This window comes from Megalops cyprinoides, chromosome 12, assembly GCF_013368585.1.
Source record: "Megalops cyprinoides isolate fMegCyp1 chromosome 12, fMegCyp1.pri, whole genome shotgun sequence".
Classification (NCBI taxonomy): domain Eukaryota; kingdom Metazoa; phylum Chordata; class Actinopteri; order Elopiformes; family Megalopidae; genus Megalops; species Megalops cyprinoides.
The window spans coordinates 32,550,008-32,569,082 of NC_050594.1; the positions used below are offsets into that span (position 1 = coordinate 32,550,008).

At 43.5% G+C, this 19,075-nt stretch overlaps 1 protein-coding gene across 1 annotated transcript in view; it reads left to right on the forward strand.

Annotated features, from left to right (window-relative positions):
• The first annotated feature begins 1,014 nt into the window (after positions 1 to 1,014).
• The window catches only part of LOC118786734 (TOG array regulator of axonemal microtubules protein 1), a 37,678-nt gene continuing 19,617 nt past the window's right edge, over positions 1,015 to 19,075 (forward strand). Inside the window, exons 1-2 of the mRNA XM_036542023.1 lie at positions 1,015 to 2,958; positions 15,143 to 15,209. Of these exons, the coding sequence (XP_036397916.1) occupies positions 1,417 to 2,958; positions 15,143 to 15,209 (1,609 nt within the window). The 5' untranslated portion in view covers positions 1,015 to 1,416. The remainder of the gene's footprint in view (positions 2,959 to 15,142; positions 15,210 to 19,075) is intronic.

The following is a 19,075-nucleotide window of genomic DNA, read 5'->3' on the forward strand; positions in this document are numbered from 1 at the left end:
TCTGAGCCGAACAGCTGCACTCGACTTGTCTTATACTGTGTGTTTAAGTAGTTAACGCAATGTGCCTTTTCGCTAGATAGGTCGCAAATCGTATGGTACATGAAGTGAAATAAGAACCACAGATTAGCCCCTCAGTAGCGCTACCAGGACCTGTGAAGAGATAGGCCTAATAATACTTACAACCTTTTAGTAATAAGGGTTATGGACTTCATATGAAAAAGGTTGAGAATCGATGCCACGCTTACACCAGCACGGATATGAATGTATGCTACTAATCAAGCGCTAAGGACTCGTTGTCTGGTTGTGGGCACACATCATTGCATGGGGCTACTACTACTGGAATAGCCTAGTGCTTGGTTAGTAGGTAACTACACTACTTAATTTTGATTTTTATTTTTTAACAGGAGACCTTTTGTAGGGTAAGTGTTTGTGTTGGCTACTAACGTTTTGAGAATGCATACTTTGTGCATGTAAATTGGGCGTTTTTCCGTTAGAAATGTTTTTCGTTTTTTTTTTTTTTTGTAAGTCCTTTAAACAAAGGGATTGCCACGAACTGCTCAATTCAATATGTATATAAGCTATGTATTATAAGCCATTAGATACATGCCAACAAATAAATCCGTCTTGGTATTCAGAAAATGAGTTTGTTAAGTTACGGCCAGTTAAGTTAGCCAGTCTGCAAGAAAGTTAGCTATATCCTGTACGGTTCTTGGTCAAAAGCGGATCTTGCCGCTATGCGACCCGCAAAAGAACCCACACAAATGCTCAATTTCACATTGCTTCATACCTCCAATTACATTCACAGAAGTACTAAGCCAAAGACATACGGACGAGATTCTTCAGGCTACTTTGTATCACTTTTCAGTATCTGCTCTTTAAATGTTGCCGTGGTTACGTCAGACCTCTTTCTATTGGCAGGAGTGAGAGCCAATCACAATGGACTACACACCAGTTTTCCCTTGCGGTACTGGTACGATCTCCTGGCCGCTCTCATACCGTAAGAGACATGTTGGATACGCCATTTTGATGTTGCCAAGTGATGGAGACACAGCAGTGGTATCATATTTTTGTATCACTTACACCAAGGGAAAGCGACGGAGAGGTAGTGAGGCTACGATCGACAGACATCCTCCACTACTCATCGGACAGCTTTGGACTACGCACTGGCTTCATCTGAAAACGTCACAAAAGTGGCGAGGAGGTGTTTGAATTGGCTAGCTAGCTAGTTAGCTAGCAACCATTCTGTTTTCTTAAAAAAAGTATTGTTTACCCTGACTACGATATATTTGTCTAAATCGCCAACCAATCTGTTGGAGGCGGCGGCGCGAATAGGCTTCCTCGTCAACTTTTTTTTGAAGTGAAGAAGAAAACGTCCTGGTCAAGTATGTTAAAAAACGAACATACCACAGTGCCTAAATGTCAAATCTGGATAAGAGCAAATGCGCGCAACTAACACCAGCTTCGCCGCCCGTAAACCTACACACTGACAGAGATCTCCGGGTTTTCACCAAGCATGCACTCTCAAATAGTAAGAATGGAATAGGGACTGCGACTTGCAGTGTACTGACTGCTCCGTTACCCGAAGAACGTCAAAACGCCGAGTTCTGTAACCTAATCAGTTCTCCGAATGAAGAATTGCCTGGGTGCAGGAGAGGTGACGACTCATTGCTGGCATACATTTCACAGGACTGCATCAGACTACGCATTGGACAAGAGGAGGTTTATGCCTTCACTGAGGTAGATTTCCTGAGGATCTACCAACGATTTGGAGAGGATCATAAAGAGTACTTTAAGTCAGGGATTGAAATCGGCCACCTGCCCCTAAAACAAGATGAGGAAGCTCAGTTGGAGGATATCACCTTCCACTCACTGCCATGCAAAGGCATATGTAATCCCTCACATATGAACAGACTTCCAGAGCAGCCTGCAATAATGATTTTTGGAATAATTCCCCAGGAGTTACACGAACAGCTCCTGGACCTCAAGAACTACCAGAACAGGACAAATGGGGTGGAGGAACTGAAAAACATCCTTTTCGATTTGGACTTGCAGTCAGTGCCCTCAGAAAACATTGTGGAGTTCATCAGCTTCCTACGCACGCTGCTGGATGACAGCAACTTCAAGGTCCTCTATGGCACTTTGCAGGTGATAAACCTCCTTATTGAGAAACTGGATAGCAATGTGGAAAAATACCTAAAGCAGATAGTAAGCACAGTGATCAAAACCCTGGGGGACACGCACGCCATCACGAGGAACGAATACATGAGCGTATTCAGGCAGGTGATGAGGATCGTGGGGCCACAAGAAGTGCTGGACCTTGTGATGGAGCACCTGAAGCACAAGAACTCCAGGGTGCGAGAGGATGTCATCAACATAATCACCGCAGCCATGCTCACACACCCCAGGAAGGACTTCGACATCCCCAGTCTCTGCTTTGAGGTGGCGCCTTACCTGGCCGACAGGAAGAAGAGGGTCCGCCATGCTGCCCTGGAGCTCTTCGCCCTGTTCGACTACTGCCTGGACACGGGCAAGAAGCAGCCCCTGATGAGGGCGGTGGACCGGGTGGAGCTGAGCGGGGACGTGGAGGGACTGATGGCAGCCGTGCAGGCCCGCAGGGCCAGGCACATCCTTCCCCGGCTGTCCTCGGAGGGGATGGTGGAGTATGCTCTGGTCGTCCCAAAACCAGGCCAGCGGCCCCCATCTCAGTTTGGCTCCGGGGCTGACCTGGAATGGATACAGTCCGGAAGCCGTGTCGACAGTGGCCGGAGCCACCGCACCGAGCTGCACTCCGACCGGCTCTACGGCTACGGCAGCCTGGGTTCGCTCACCGATAACATCCCTCTGCACCGGAGGATCCTCAGCGCTGGGAAGAACAAGCTGCCGTGGGAGAGGTCGAGGCTTCCCGCCACAGGGAAGCCCCTGCCAGCTAGGCCTGCCAACAGCATATCCTGTGAACAGGTGGGTCCTGAACATCAGCCTTGGTTTTCTCAGCGCATACATGGGTGGAAATTGGTTTAAAAATATTGGCTGAGAGATCAACTTGCCATTTAAGGGGAAAATAACAGTAATATAAGATTATGATAAATAAATGTTTTGATATTTGAAACTTTTTTCTTAATAAAGTGTGGCCCATTATTTCACCACTGAGTGAAGACATTTAAGCTGGTGAGCCTTGAATAAATAATTGCCAATTGCCGAATGATTATCTCATAGCCAATTTTTGGGTTGTAATATAATCTTAATATCTTCATCTTAATATAATTGTAAAGTTCACATGTATGGGGCAGTTATTGTGGATTCAATAATGGTTTCAGCCAGGAGTGGACTGATTTATTGCATACGGTGCATTACAATCGACTTCTGCAAGGTCCTGTAGCTGTGGGTATGCACGTTATTGAATAAATGAGTGTACTGTGCAACGTGCCTCTTATGTGGTCAGTGTTGTATGAAAGGTTTATGAGTTGAGAAGCTATTCTATAATCACTGGTATATCACTGCATCCAATCCACTAGGTAATCGATGAGGCCACTTTAATTCTATATGGTGACATCTCACTCCTGTCACCAGTCAATGTCTCAGTCCATTAAATTAGTCATTAATGAAGTAATCAATAAGTCAGCTTAGGTTTGGTTGATCAGTAGCCCCTTGGCGGCAATCCATGGCTCTTAATAGAGCAACTACGTCTACTTATGTGTCTTTTATCCTTGAACATAGATTTATTTCCTTGATTTTGATGGTCTTTACAACAGTGCTAAGGAAGTCCATGTGTGTGATCTCTTTCTGCATTTATCAGACTGAAAGTTCCATGGGGACACAGCAGACTCAGGACTGACACTTTCCTCTGCAAGTGTGCATGTCACTCAATCCAGAGCCTCATTCCCATGGCCCCACACGCTCTCTCATCTCTCACATCTCTCAGCCCAGCCCTCCAGTTTACAATGTAATGCAAAGAATGTGGGCTGCAGTCCACTTTGTGTCTGAATAATGGGTCAGTTGCCTTTAAAAAGGTTGCAGTTTTAGGAATCACATGCCTGTGGTGCAGATTTATTGGCTATGCAAGACAGGAAAGGAGAAAGTATTTAGAAGTATTTCACACAAAAATAAGGGGGGGCTTCAGGTTCTGGATATGTATCAAGGACATGAATTCCAAATAATTTGATAACTAGCCTTTTATGGCTTCCAAGATTAAATAATCAAACCTATTTTCCCCAAGTTTAGTATGAATTTTCAGATCCTTTTATATAAAATACCCTGTTCACACTCGCAGTTTTTAGAATGATGTGCTTAGAACCAGCAGGTGGGCATAGGTGTTACAGCATGTGGCTCTTACAGGGCTCATCTTTTGGGATGGTAGGAAAAGGTGATCTCCTCTGCCTCCTACTGTCTTGAAAGGTGTGATGGGACTCATAAGTGATTACTTTCTTCACTGGCTGCCTTTGATTGCTTTCACATTGTGGTAAATTTCATGCAGTCACTGTGAAGCAGGAAGTAACATCACTGCATGCTCCCATAATCCCCTGACTGAGCTGTCCTTTTGTCACAAGTTACAGCTTGATTACCTCCTAACAACTTGTCAACACTGGAGCAAATGAGCAAACTTGTGCAGAAATAAGAAAAAGTAGAGACCCTTATTGGTATGTGGTATTGGCTTTTTGATGATGGATACAATTTTGAGGTTTTGCTCTGAAGGTTTCATGATTCTTAACACAACTGGAATTGGCTACAAACCGCTGCAAGACCTATTCTATGAAGTGGAAAAAATGATAGCTAAACTACATAAATCAGCAAAGTTAATTAGTTAGCTCGGGATACATTGTGTAAATGAATGGTTGCCTGGTGCATGATAACCTATTTGTAGAAAAAACTTGTGAAACTATAAACTCATGCTAAAATTCACCTTATTCATTGATTTGGAAAGTTATGCTAACTAGCTAGTTACTCTCCAAGGGGCTTTTTTCGAGGGATTTTGGAACAACCCTCTCCTGGCAGTTTTAAGATCGAGGCCAGGGAGCAATTCCAAAGACTGATGAAAAGACCTCAATAAGTGGTAGTTTTAGCACCACGGCTCTCTGGGTTGCTGCATTTTTACTCAAGTGCACTGTCCTTGAGATTGACGAGAAGGCTGCTTCATTCCCTCGTAATTAAGAGCAGGGTGAAACGGAGAAGCGTGACGGTATCTCAGCTAGGTTGTTATGTGCCTGTTCCCGTCATCTCATACTGGATCAAGTGAGAAAGCAGCCAGTGATCACTCACTGCAAGGAGATATGCGCTCACTCATACTTTCAAGCAGGAACATAAATATTATTAATGATTTATTTCATTTTATGCAGGGTTCTTTGGTAACCACTCATAAACATGAGTGAGTTAGAATACAGCTCTAAATTGTATTGGTGAATGAAGCATTTCAACACTAGTGATCAATTAATGATATAATAATTGACTATTCAGATGCATAAATGTTCAGAGTCATTCTTATGAATGACACTTATCCTTCTTAAGGGGTGATTTGCTGTGACAGCTTGAGGATCAGTAAGATCCCCCATGAATGAAATGCAGCACCCTTCCTTGGAGGCTGTGTCTCATAGAGATACACTGGCAGGCCTGGCTCATTGAATCAGGTGATTATGCCAGTGACTCATGCATTTCTTCATGCTTCAGCAGTGCACTTAAGTGAAGGCATTGTGCCTTAAAGCGTAAACACACTCTCTCTGCCTCTCTGTTGTGGAGAAAGAAACAGAAATCAATCCAGATGACGTGAAAAGCAACAGGTTGCCTTCATTTGTAGATATTGATTGCCCCTCCACGCTTACGGCATTTTACGTAAATGACAAGGATCTCTTAGCAAACGCGCCCTAATTGGCGGTCGCCTTCCACTCGAAACAGGGGGGGTGTGTTTTTGTTGATTTGTTTGCGCCAGCGCATGCTGTAAGGGCCCTGCTCTGATTAGAAAGGGCCAGCGCAAGGTGACTCACTCTACTGCTGCCGACTGGCATATATTTAGCTTCTTTCTGCCTTTGTGGAAGAGCAGCGAAAGCGTGTGAGAGTAGATATTTTTGGAGGAGGCCTGCTCTCACAGAGGGAGGTCTGGGATGAGGGAGGAGGGTGCTAATCCTCCTGCTGCCCACCCAGCCCCCTCCCGAGGCTCACTGTTGCAGCACAAGGCTGTGGGTGGTTGTCACACCAGCCAGTGAGCAGTATGCCTGCTTCACATGGCACTGAAGGGGAGCCTTTCAACATCATGAGAAAGGCCTCATTTTTCCAGAAGACCCCCCCAGACTGCATGGATATGGCCTCCTCAGTACTGTGTGGGGAATCAGCCTCTAGCAAAGCATTTTAAGCTTCTTACTGGCCATGCAGAAATGAAATATAACGTAATATATTGAGAAATATGTTACACAACCCAATACTATTTAATGGATGTAATGTATATAATGGAAATAAAATTTAAATCAATTAATACTTATATATATATTATATACACACAGCCATGCGTTGCTTAACATCCACGATACATTCTGTGAAATAGGATGTTATGTGATTTGTACATTGTGCGAACACCATATTGTATACAGTATACGGTATGTACTGTACCATTTTATGTCTGGCAGCGCAGTCGCTTTATTACCATGGGACATGAGATACACGTGTTGCGTGTGGGAAGCATTGCCTTCACTATGTCAGGTTACATCCGTTCTGCAGTCAGGATTTTTAAGCTTTATTATTACCTTATGGGACTGTGGACGTATACGCGAACGGACGTTGTCCGAATGGACGTTAAGCGGCGCCATGACTGTATACATATATACACACACAAACCAGATATATTTTTGCAATATACCAAAGTGGAAATAATGTACATATTTAAAATCTTTTTATTCAGCTAAAAATATTCTCTCTAAAATTTCTCAAAAAATATATATATATATATTTGTATGCATGGGTGGAAGAGTGGAAATAGTCGAACTTGCTGGTGGAAAATTGACAGCTCTTGTGTTCAATGTTTTGCATTCTCCCAGGAAAGCAGTATGGCTGGCTGTCTGTATTCTCTCATTCATTTTATCACGGTCATCCCAGGGTCCACTGAGCTGGATGCAGTGGCACTTGAAGTTGCTTTCTCCAGCTCCTGTCTTGCTCAAGAAATGGTGAATTCATCTCTTGGTGGTTGCTATGAGACCGTGTGGATGTTCTGATGTTTAAGTGCAGAGGAGAATGCTTCAGTCCTCCAGTCTTTGCTTACCACAAATCAGAGGCAGGTGGAAGTGGCAGAACCATGAGACAAGCAGAACTAGGAGTTGGGTGTGATCAGGTTGGTTGAGGGTACAGCTGATACCCAACCAGACCATGTGCATCATTTCAAATAGACTCCCACAACATGCTAAGACTGCAGACAGTCATCATTGCAGCATGTGGATTGAATAGCTTTCCTTTATTGAATTAAACGCTTTTCCTGCCCCATTGATCACACACAGAGTGGAAGTCAGCCCCACATTCTAATTTGTTAGGCATGCTTTTGTACCTTGCACTGTTAACATCCAGCATGAGGAAATCTTTCAAATGCAAACATAAATCAAATGTACTGTTTCCGCTGAGTTAATGTATCACAGATTTGCTTTACTGCTAAAGCCACACACATTGCTATAGCATGCAGTTGACACAATCAGAGATCGCTTTGATCAAACTATAAAAAGACATGGCAAAGAAAACAGAATAGTGTGATTGAAAACATATATTTCACAAAAAGGCTAGGGATACTTTTTCTAGAGGAACAACTAAAAATGTTCCCTTGTTTTCTCAGCTCTGTTTCATAATGCTTGTCTAAGCATTGTGTGTCAGAAGGAGTCATGAGCAGGAAAAATTAAACATAGATAGGGAAATAAGAAACATGTTTCATTGTGTGGTCAGATCCCAGGCTGCAGCTTGGTTTCTGTGTAAAAGTGGCTTCAGGCTCTGGAAGCTTGTTAATGGCTCTCCTCTGATGAAGCAGATACCCTGCTCCACCATGGCTCCTGGGGACCCAGGAGTTGTAGAATGTCTTTTCAGGCCTGTGTGCACAGATCAGGTCTTTGCACTCGGCCTCCTATGGATCAGACTCCCAGTTCTCAGCATTAGCCTTGCAACCAATCACCACAGGTGAAACAAGACCTCCTCTTTCAGCAGTGGAACTGGCCGGTAAATGGAGATGCTTCAGTTTAACCTTCTCGCATTGACTGTCATGTCTCTGTTCTCCTATGACACGTCTTGTACTGCAGGAGTACCTGAGGGTCACCCACAGGCAGTGTTCTGGGAAAGGCTGAGCATCAGATGTGGGTTACTAGCCTGGCAGAGGATTGAGATTTTTGTTGATTAATAATAATGTCAAAGCAAAAAAAAATGTGGTGGTTTTCTTGATGTAACATACAAATTTCTTATGAAGCCCATATCCCTGCTGTGTTAGGCTTATGCAACACACAAATATACAAGGTGTCTGTGAAAAGACAACATAATTTCAGTAACATGAATGGCTCCAGATTGACTATTGTGAATGGGAGGTAGATTCGCATCATGATGTGATTACAACTCAGACTCAGCACTTAAATACTGTTATGTAAACATAACAGATACTTCAGGATGCCATGTATATGTAGATTAGTCATTGTTGCAAAAGAATTCATTACCTGACAGTAATTTTTTTTTTTCTTGTTCTGCCCGGACACTTCTTAGCTAACTTGTCCCTAAGTTGTAGCTTGTGTATGTTGTATAGAATACGGAAATAGCAGTAAACATTATAACTTAACAGTTTTATAGCAGTTAACCCAGAGATACAGCAAATGCTCTGTCTGAGAAGTTAATATGTTTGTGCACAAAAAGCCACTCCATGGCCACTGCTGTTTCCTCCAGTGAAAGACCAGAGGCTTTGGGAGCAGGGTACTTAGAGAACTGTAATAGAATACATGCTCACAGTTTCTCAACATAAATGACATGCTTTTATTACTCTAAATTTATGTTTATGATCTGGAATTGTTGAAATTATATACATGTATGTACGTTTTCTCTACCTGTTAGAGACTTGTAGCCACACTCTGCACACCTGCTATGTGTGATTTGCATTATGCTATTGTTTTTTTAGTCTTTAACTTTACTGATGCCTTTGGTGTAGTGCCAGATCTGTCCACACAGCATAACTCTGTATTTAGTATGTATTTTTAAAACAGTTTTTCCCCTTTTTACCCGGGCTTTGGAATCACCAGTTACATGCAGAGGCATTGAGGCTTACAGATACAATCCTCTGATACCCTTGCATGCTGCCATGCTGCTTTTCACAAGTTTTTTTTTTTCAAGTCATTCATACAGATGGTTTGATGTTTATGACAGTCAAATTAGGCAAATTATTTATGTTAATGCAGACCTACGTGCCAAGGTCTTGTTCCAACAGAGACACACACACATCTGATGTGCTACTGTTGCACTTTTCAGTTAAAGAATATATATATTTGAAAGCTTAAAATGTGGAAGACTGTAAGAAGCATACTAGTAGGAATGACATATGTATATGATAGAACTTTACTTGAAACAAATTCTTACACCAACAAATACAGTGTAATTGTCTGATATAATGGCCCACCAAGCCGCTGTGTGTGTTGTTAATAAGCAATGACTCACTCAATATTTGGTGGATGTTTTGCACCCACTCTTCACTTGCCACTCATCATTACAGAGTTTAACTGGGGACGAATCCAGCAAAATGTTCCGTCTGTGGGATGTGCTTGTTCTTCTTCCTGTTTCATGGCATCAAAATGAAAAACCGGAATAAACTCCCAACTCCCTGCTGTATTGTGTAATCTGAAAATCTGATCCAAAATGAAATTAAGTGGAAGAGCATCTTTTGCAATAGTGTCTCTACTCTCTTTGTTAAGGCAGGATGACCTTGGTATTTTCATGGAAATTTAAAACACCATGATGGTAAATATGAAGCGTACAGTTACGACATAGTGCTACCTCTGTGTTTCGGAAAAAGTCCTTGTTATAGGTTACAGCATTATTCTGCACAGTGTATTCAGGTTACAGTGGGAGAGTCACCACTCCCTAACAGTAATTATCTGACACAGCTGAACTGCGTAAGCAGTCTTTTTTGAATCACGGTTTTAATATGCCTGAGTCTCCTGCAGATGAGCGTATTACTCAGAAACAGTTGTCATGTCTAACTGCCATGGTTTGTTTGGAGGATGCTTACTCTGTTTGGGTGTGTTGCACGTAATTACAAAAATCCCTCTGTGCCCATTGCATGAGCATGCAGCTGTGCACACACAGGATCCTGCACCCCGGGGATGTCCATGTGTAGCTTTTCTAGCGTGTTTCTCTGATTACGCACAGAAATTTCTCTGGCTTCGCTGATTGTGTGCGCAAGGTATTCTTCCGCGGTTTTATTTCTGACAGTAGTTTTTTCTTAATACTCTAACACAGTGTTTCTCAATCCTGCTCCTGGAGCCCCCCTGTCCTGCATATCTTCTATCTATCTTTACTCCAAACACACCTGATTGAAATGACAAACATGCTCGTGATTAAATGTGCTCAGGTGTGCTCAGCTAATCAAAAGTGCCACTGATGAGTTCAGTTAGGTAGGTGGAGCAGGGAAAGATGGAAAACGTGCAGAGCAGGGGGGCCCCAGGACCAGGATTGAGAATCAGTGCTCTAACATATGCTTGCCTGCTCATGGATGCAATCAGTTTTCCATTACAATATCTCAGTAGTATGTCTAATGTGTAGGCAGGGCAAATACTCGGCCCTGAATAAACCCTGTATATTTAATTTTTGACTACATGTTCATAAGTGCTATTTTGTATGAAGCTGGGTGCTCTTTTGTGGGAACTACCTGGCCTGTTAGTGGAAATTTTTTAACATTTGCGATCGTTCCTGACAAGCTTCAGTTTCCCTTTATACACAGACCCAAATTGTGGTTACATCCCCCTTAAAGAGGGACTTCCCGGGACAGTGCCATTTCCATGTCATTTCATCGTTTTTGGGCCACTCCAATACATTTCATTCCATAGATGCATAAATGACCGTAAGCATGTTAACTGGGCTGTGCACTGGGGTGGCAACTTAAAAAGAAGCATGTGTTACAAACGCTCATAAATGAAAGTGTGTGGAAATAGGGCCCAGTGTGTTGGATGCCAGAGGAGTTTGTTTTGGCTCGTTTGAAGCTGTGACGCCATCCTGCCTGTAAATCCTGCTGTATCTCAAGAAAACTGGGGAACTGGGGCCTCTGAGTGGGTTCAGGCGCCTTTTTCAGAGCGCAGACTGAGACCCAAGGCCCGTTTCCCAGCCGCACCATCAGCCATCAGCAACTGGGATCCCACAGTGGCAGGGAGAACTGACCTCGTCCTGCCACAGTGGGGGGCATATGTGAGCGGGGTCTCACGCACCCTGCAACACTCTGAACACCTGTGAGTCTCTCAGCTAAAGCTCTCACTTGGAGAGATACAGGGAAGACCACAGACTGTTTCTCTAGAGGTGTTTCATTCATTTTTTTTATTAATACATTGATATTATTGTTGTGCAACCCCCCCACACTTTGCCAAAAACCACAAAGTAGATCACTACTGTTGCTGATGTACACTCTAAAACTCTCAATTTGGGACAGAGTTACTGAACACAGAGGGTTTAATACCCACATAACTGACATAACACATATTAGCAACCGAGAGCGTGCTAATAATTACATAAGGAGTACTTAATGTGATCTATCAAGGCTGTCGGCAGTTGCAGAGGAGGTTGCTATGTGTGTGTTTTAATTCCTCGGGTGAAGCGAGTGTCAGTTTTTGTTCATCACAGGCGTAGTCATGGTTTCTCAGTGAGTGCAGTGACACGTTCTGATATAAAACTCTCAGGAAGCTCTGCATGAGTAAAAACATGGATTTACAGAATAGGTTTGCCAAATGAACAGTGCTATTAACTGGACCCATATCCCACCAATACCCTAAACACGTGCAGTGTGAATATGCAATAGTGTCATTTGAAGGGAGACAAAGGAAACATTGTTGCCAAGCACTCAGGATCTCTGTTTGTCTGTGTAATCGTCAGGAACATCTGGCTGTTAATTTGCAAAAATATTGTCCACACTTCTATTGTTCATGCCATATGTTTCCCTGTCAGACGAGGCCAGTGTGCATTGAAGTTGACACCTTCCTTTCCACTCAAGGTCTCTGCTTTTCATCTGAGTGAGCGTGTGTCTCAGAGGATCAAAGCTTAAATACCACATCCTGTTGGCTCGTAGCAATCAGCGTTGGCATTTGCATTAATGAAAACAAACTCAGCGATGCGTGTTTCATTCCTCCATGAGCGTCCTGCACAATCTGGACTCTCCCAGAGTAAACGCAGACAGCTCACTAAATTCACAACAATTCTGAGACGCTGACGTCCAGCAGCTCTGCTGAGAAGTCCCCCACTCAGTCCTGTCAAAGAGGCTGAACAACGCTCTTTATGGGGGAGCCCTAGAGGTTTTCTGGAAGTTCAAAAGTTCAAGCACAGAGTTTGTGTCTTCTAATGTTATTTTCATCCAAGGGCTAGTCTGGATTAATTGTCATCATAGCCAGCAGAGATGGGCAGTATTTCTGTTACTTGTATTTGAAATGCGTATTTCTATTACTTCTGAGTATTTTGTAATTTGTATTTGACAGGGCTGTAAAAATGTAATTTGTAACACAATACTTTAGAGTGGAGTAATTTTGTATTTTCAAAATACTTTCTCCATGACTCATAAAACATACAAGAATTCATGTAAATACATTTTAAAATGAAGAACAATACACTTAGACACACTCACACACTGTGATTTTTTAAGCCCACACTACTTGCAGTATTTCTGTAATCAAGTTCATCTTCAGCACATGCTTCCTGCCTCAACCAGTGCAGTGGACTGTCCATCAAGGTAAACATTTTATCTGAACTGCAATAACTATATAAAACATATCTTACTTTTTAGAATGTACACATGTTGAACGCCATAGGTAAAGGACAGTTGATACATGTGGCCCGGTGGCTAAAGAAGTGAGTGAGCCAGCAAGCTAGCTAGCTAGCTACCTATTAATAATAGTGCTACAAGTTGGCTTGGACAACATGAAACTGTTCTCATTTGCAGGAATAATACCCCATCTGCACAGGAGGTGGTTAACAGAAGAAATATTTGAAAAGTTAGTTGATCTTAAAGGCAACTAAATAGGCTACTGATTGAAGTGGTTCGGTCTCAACTGCCATGTCTTTGAATTGTACAGAGCGGAAGTTTGTACATACTGTACAAGACATACTATTTTCAGCATTTTTTTTTGACAGTTTTGCTTAGATACAGTAGCATTCTATTTCCTGTTCTTCCTTCCTGTAGGGTTCAAACTCTCACCAGAGCCTTGTGTACATTATAAAAATCTGAATGTTCTGCCATTTTGTACAAATTCAGAATGCCCAATATTACAAATGTATTTTGAAAATACAAAATACATGTATTTTATCTTGATAAATTTTCTGGCACCAGTATTTTCTATTTTATTTTGATACATTTATTTGAGGGGTATTTTGTATTTTGTAACAAGATACATTTTGATGTATCTTTGCCCACCTCTGATAGCTAGTGTGTTGAGTGGAAGCAATTTGTGTGGACTTATTGCTGCTTGTTATTTGTTTGGTTTTTTAGTGCCTACAGAGTGTCCGTTGAGACATGATTAGTAGCTCTTTTGGATTGGAACACTGACAGTAAAACAGCATGTAACTTTCTAATCAGGAGTAGTAATCTTCTTGGAGAGACGAGGGGGGAGTAACGTTTCTAATCGTAGCAAAATGAGCTACATTGACTGCTTCCAGCAATGACTTGCTGACATATTTTCCAAGGGCTGTTGAAATATTAAGCAGCCGGTGTTCTGGTAAAGAAGCCAGCCCCCTCTGTATGGGGCGAGAGAAACAAGGTAATCGAGGGCCAGGCTGTTTTCGGTCTCTACAGTAGCACCCAGCCCCCGTCTCCCAGCAACCGCACTAGCACACAACACAGCTTCTGCAGAGGGGACAGAAGAGGCACTCATTTGGAAGGACAGCACACATGCTGTGTAACCTGGTGCCCTGTCATACACAGACCACACAGTGTCCGACTGCTGTCCCAGCCTCCGTCTGTCTGTCTTTAATGGGGCGAGGTTGAGTGCAGTTCAGGGCAGAGTGTTGAGATGAGTCCTGGCCCTATGAGGTGAAAGTGGTGGTGTTAAAAGGTTTTATCTCCAGCTTCGCCTCACAGAGGCCAGGGCCATATGCCTCAGCCTGATGGCGGCACTGCTGTGAAAAACAGCCACATGCATGAATTCTGGTTCTGCGTGTCTCTTTAAAGGGATATTAAAGCGGGAGCAGCTGCCTGTTCACCACAGTATTCACTTTTTGAACAGTCCAGCTGAATTTTCCTGGCACCGCACTTAGCAGCTACAAAAAGAATTCTTTGTTCAGGCATTTTAACAGGAAAAGAGAAATTCTGTTTTCAAGTGAGTGCAAATGGATGAATAATGTTTGCCCATGGCCTTCATTTAATGAGGTGGCTGTTGGGGGGGGGGGTTTCAAAGTAATCCATTTTAAGCAGTTTAAGATGAAAATTCGTAGGGATGCAGGAGTACTATTCCTGTGTCATTTGGCAGAGTACAGTACAGTATCACCGGTGCATACAGTGGATGGAGGAATATTATCCACAGCTGTATTGACAGATTTATTGCAGGCATGTAGGCGTAGGTAGCTTTTGTCCACATTTTGACCTTGGCAGGACAGGTCTTCACACAGTCATAAAAAACATTAAAACAGCTTAAAGCACTGACTTTATTTTTTGAGTGGTTTCTGCCTCTGGAACATTACTAATTTTGAACATTTTTTCCAAGGTAACAGCAGTTACCTTAGTAAATTATAATGGAAGCACTGGCCGAAAGCATGAAATTGAAAGCATGGTTTTGCCAACAGGGAATAATTTGACCCTGTGCACTGAATTCTGAAAGTTGCATGGCTGTCTGTGATATTTCTTTGTAAGGGATGAGAAGTAATGGCAGTAATGGATGTCCTGATAAGCCGAAAGGTCAGCTGGGGGGTAGAAGTGTCATACCTTTTAACAGGTGAGAGTAACCATGTCCCTGTCATTGTTGCCTCTTTTCAGATCTCCAGCGAGGACTCCCTGTCCCCTCCCTCAGAGCTGAGTCGAGAGGCGTACGTTTCCGGATTCGGTAAGTGCCCATCCGCTCACTCCACTCTGCTCCTGCTACTAGCTGGAGCCAGGGAACAGGGTGCGAGAGTGTGCTTTCACTGCCCTGGCTGTTAGCAATGGAAAGGTCCCGGGGACAGAATTAGATGAGCACGGATTAAGCTGCTGAGTCCGAGTAGATGCGTTCACTGTCAGGGCCTGGGCTACCGTAGCTTTCTGCTTCCTGTGTCACACAAAATGCCACAATGGCCACAGGGCTTGGTCCAAGAACAGGTGAGTTTGGAATGCTCAGTGGTTCTCAGGATGCAAAATGATGGTGCCCAAATCCAGATTTTTTGCATGGTAGGGACTATACCACTTATGACCAACAGGTGGAGCTGTATTTTATTTTCAGCCTGATTTAGTTTGAGGTCAGCAGAGAAAGTACCCATATGTACAGAACCACCACACTGGTGGAAAGTTTCATTTCACTGTTTTACACTTGTCTTATCCAGAACCAGGCCCTTAAAGCATGTACACATTTTAGTAGTTAGTTCAGCATTTGCAGGTAAATCTGTTTCAGAGTAGTTGAACTAAGAAGAAACTTCAGAAGACTGACAGGTGATTTTAGTGAATGAAGTTTACTCCATTTCTTCAGGGTTGAACCCATAGGTGGCAGCTGCTAGTGTGTTGCTCACTGGGGGGAGACTGGTGTCCCCCAGCAGAAGGGGCACTAACCCCTGTGACCAAAGAACTCAAGGCGGTCGTTTATGTCTAGTTTTGGCGTAGCCATGGAGAGAGAAGTGGCTAAGTTGCTATGGTGACAGCTGCTGTGGCAGAAGCATGCGGTGGGCGTGTGTGAGGGGGGATGAGCGGGGGCTGTTCTGCAGCCCGCGCACACACCGCGGTGAAGAGTGTCAGAGCCCGTTTCCACTCTACTCTCTAATCTCGCTTCTGTCTTTGGGCACCGCCAGGCCACAGTCACTGTACACACACACTTCATTCTGTGTGACAGTGGGGTGGTGGGTATGCATGTCTGTGTGCGTGTGTGTGCGTGTGCGTGTGCGTGCGTGCGAGCGTGTGTGTATGTGTGTTGCTTGTACATGTGTGTTTGTGTGCACTGCATGGGAACCCTGTAAATAGTTTTTCCCATTGTTGCTAGTTACAGAATGTGTCCTATCCTACGCAGACGTCCCTGAAAGCTCCACCATTCCCAGTAAATACCTTACTGGCCTTTCACACTAAAATCTCAACAGGACACACAGGCCATCGGCAGATAAATCACAGGGCACCTGTGATATGAGTCATATAGCCACGCCCCTGTCCATATTCCTTAATAGTGTACATGGGCGCTGAGCGTTCCTCCTTTTTGAAGAGGGGACTTGCTCTCTGTAAATGGAAAGCTTAGCCTGAGCTGCCATCCTCCGTTCCCCTGGGGCCCGGAGCGTTATGCAAGCAGTCAGGATCCTAATCCTCAAAAGGGATTGATTACGGCCGCCTACTGCAGGTGCAAAAATGGCTCCTCATTAAAGATTCATATTGGCCCTGGTGCCTGCTGAAATAAGTGTGGCATCTCTCTCCAGTGAGCAATCACGTGGATTGAAGGCCGGCAAGCAAGCCCCAGTTCAGACCACTTCCAGGAAAGCGATGTTTTTATGTCCACGAGAGTCTGTGTCCATGGCAGTGTGAAGCTGCGACAGAAGAAAAGCAAGGTGCAGTAGAATGGCTCCCCATTAGAATGGCTTCCCATTAGAACAGCTCCTTAGATCAGTCACTCAACAGCAGCACAATCAACCAGCTGCCATTAGGTTTTTCATTTTCCACTTCAGCTTCAAACAAAAGCTGTTTTATCTCTGTGCTGCTGAGAGACCCACAGTCTCATTACGAACACGCATCCTTAAGTGGGTGTGTGAATTTCAGCCGGTCTTGCTTCACCTAATCACAAATTGCCTTTGAAGTGGTGCGCAATCAGTAAAAATAAGATGTTGTGGTCAGGGGTGATCAGGATCCATTCAGTGCATGAGAGAGCGGTGTGGCTCTTAAATGGCAGGGACCTCTGGCTGTTGACTGTGTGTGTACTGCAGTACAGACCCACAAGTTCCCAATGAAGAGCTTGTGAGGTTCTGATGTCACAGTATTGCTGTCAGCCACCATTTTATTGGCATGATTATAAAATGTATGTGACTTTCACCCACTCCCAGAATGCAAGGACTAGAAAATACCAGGGGTATGGCAAATTATAAATTATAAATGAAAAAATAATATGCAAAATGTTTTAGATTGTAAGAGCTGGATAGGTCTGCAAATACTTGTCCTGTCTATGTAATATGGGGCATACTTGTGGGAGTAAGTATTTGAAAAGGCTGTTTGCACATGTGTTGGGTCTGAATGTGTGTGCGCGCCTGTGTCTGTGTTTATGTATGTGTGTGTGTGTGTGTGTGTGTGTGTGTGTCTGTGTTCATGTACGTGTGTTGGTGTGTGTGTGTGTCTGTGTGTATGTATGAGCAGTGTAGTGATGACATGGGTGTGTTAGCAGGATGTGATTATGTGTGTGTGTGTGCTCAGTTGGGCAATGCGGGTGTGACCGTGTTTGCCCGTACAGAGTTCACAGTGAGGGTGAATGCCGTGGTATTTGTGGGCTCTTTGGAGGCAAGCCTGTGGCTATGATGAAGGCACCACTGATAGATTCCCAGCCTCTGGGGCAAGACTGGACATGACTGCCATGCTTTGGGCTCCAGTGTGGCTGACCTGTGTGGACTGAGCAGGCACCTTCAGAGCATATTTACTGTCTGACACACCACTGCTCTCACACTTACCTCTGTTTACCATCCATAGTGCAAACCTATAAATCTGATCAGGACCCAGCTTTGCCAACATCCATGCTGACACACAGAGACATCTTCATATGAAATTATCTGCTTCTCTCTCAAGGACTTCATAGGAATAATAAACCAGAGCAGCTAACAGTTACAAATGTAGCTTTCACTTTTACAAGATTTGTTGCATGTCAACAGGACAACTCCTTCTGGATGGTGGCTGTTAGTCAAGTCTTATTTTGGCTGTGATCTGACAGTCTTCACGTGCATTACTTGTATACTGATAAGTGGTTGGTGTGCATCAGTTGGTAGGTCTCAGCCCATACATTCTAACCTGTCTGTGTTGTTGCCAGCCGTATTGTGTTTTTCATGGAAAAGAAGCCATGGAGATCATGAAGATTGAACCCTTATCTGGAATCAGTTTCGCCCCTGAGTCCACAGTAGCTTTTCAGTTCCCTCACTCATTTTTTTTCGGTGAAGGCGAGTAAAGCAATAGATTACAGGAAACTGTTGTATATCCTGAACAGCGGCACGGCTAGGAGGTGCTGAGGCATGACCACGGGTTTCAGTGCCATATCACTTTTATTAAACTGAGCCATTGTAGGCTGAGCTAGAGGTTAGCTACTTGGGTAGGTAAGTAAGAAGAGAGGCTTAATATAGGCTATTGGTGTTATTGGTTACATGTTACATTTTTATGCCAATAAAACTAATTACATAGTTATGACACTGTTACCAATGAACAAACTAGCTATCAAGCTGGCTTGTGCAGTCTTACTACAAAAACTCTTTACTTATTTTTATTGTAAACATTAATTTGTATGTTTCTATTAACAGTACAGTTAGTTACGGTGATAAGAGTCTGCTAAATAAATAAATGTAAATGTAAATGTAAATAAGAGTCCATGCCCTGAAAGTACGTTTCTGTTTTTATTTCGGAAGAGCACCAAATGTTGCACAGATTTAGTTTTTGCCTCTTGTCTTGTGGCCACATACTGACATTATTCCCCTGGCTTGCAACCGGCCGTGGATTTGCTAGCTGGGTAGGTATGTTACGGATATCATGAATATTGGCACAGCTATGGAGTGTTGTTAG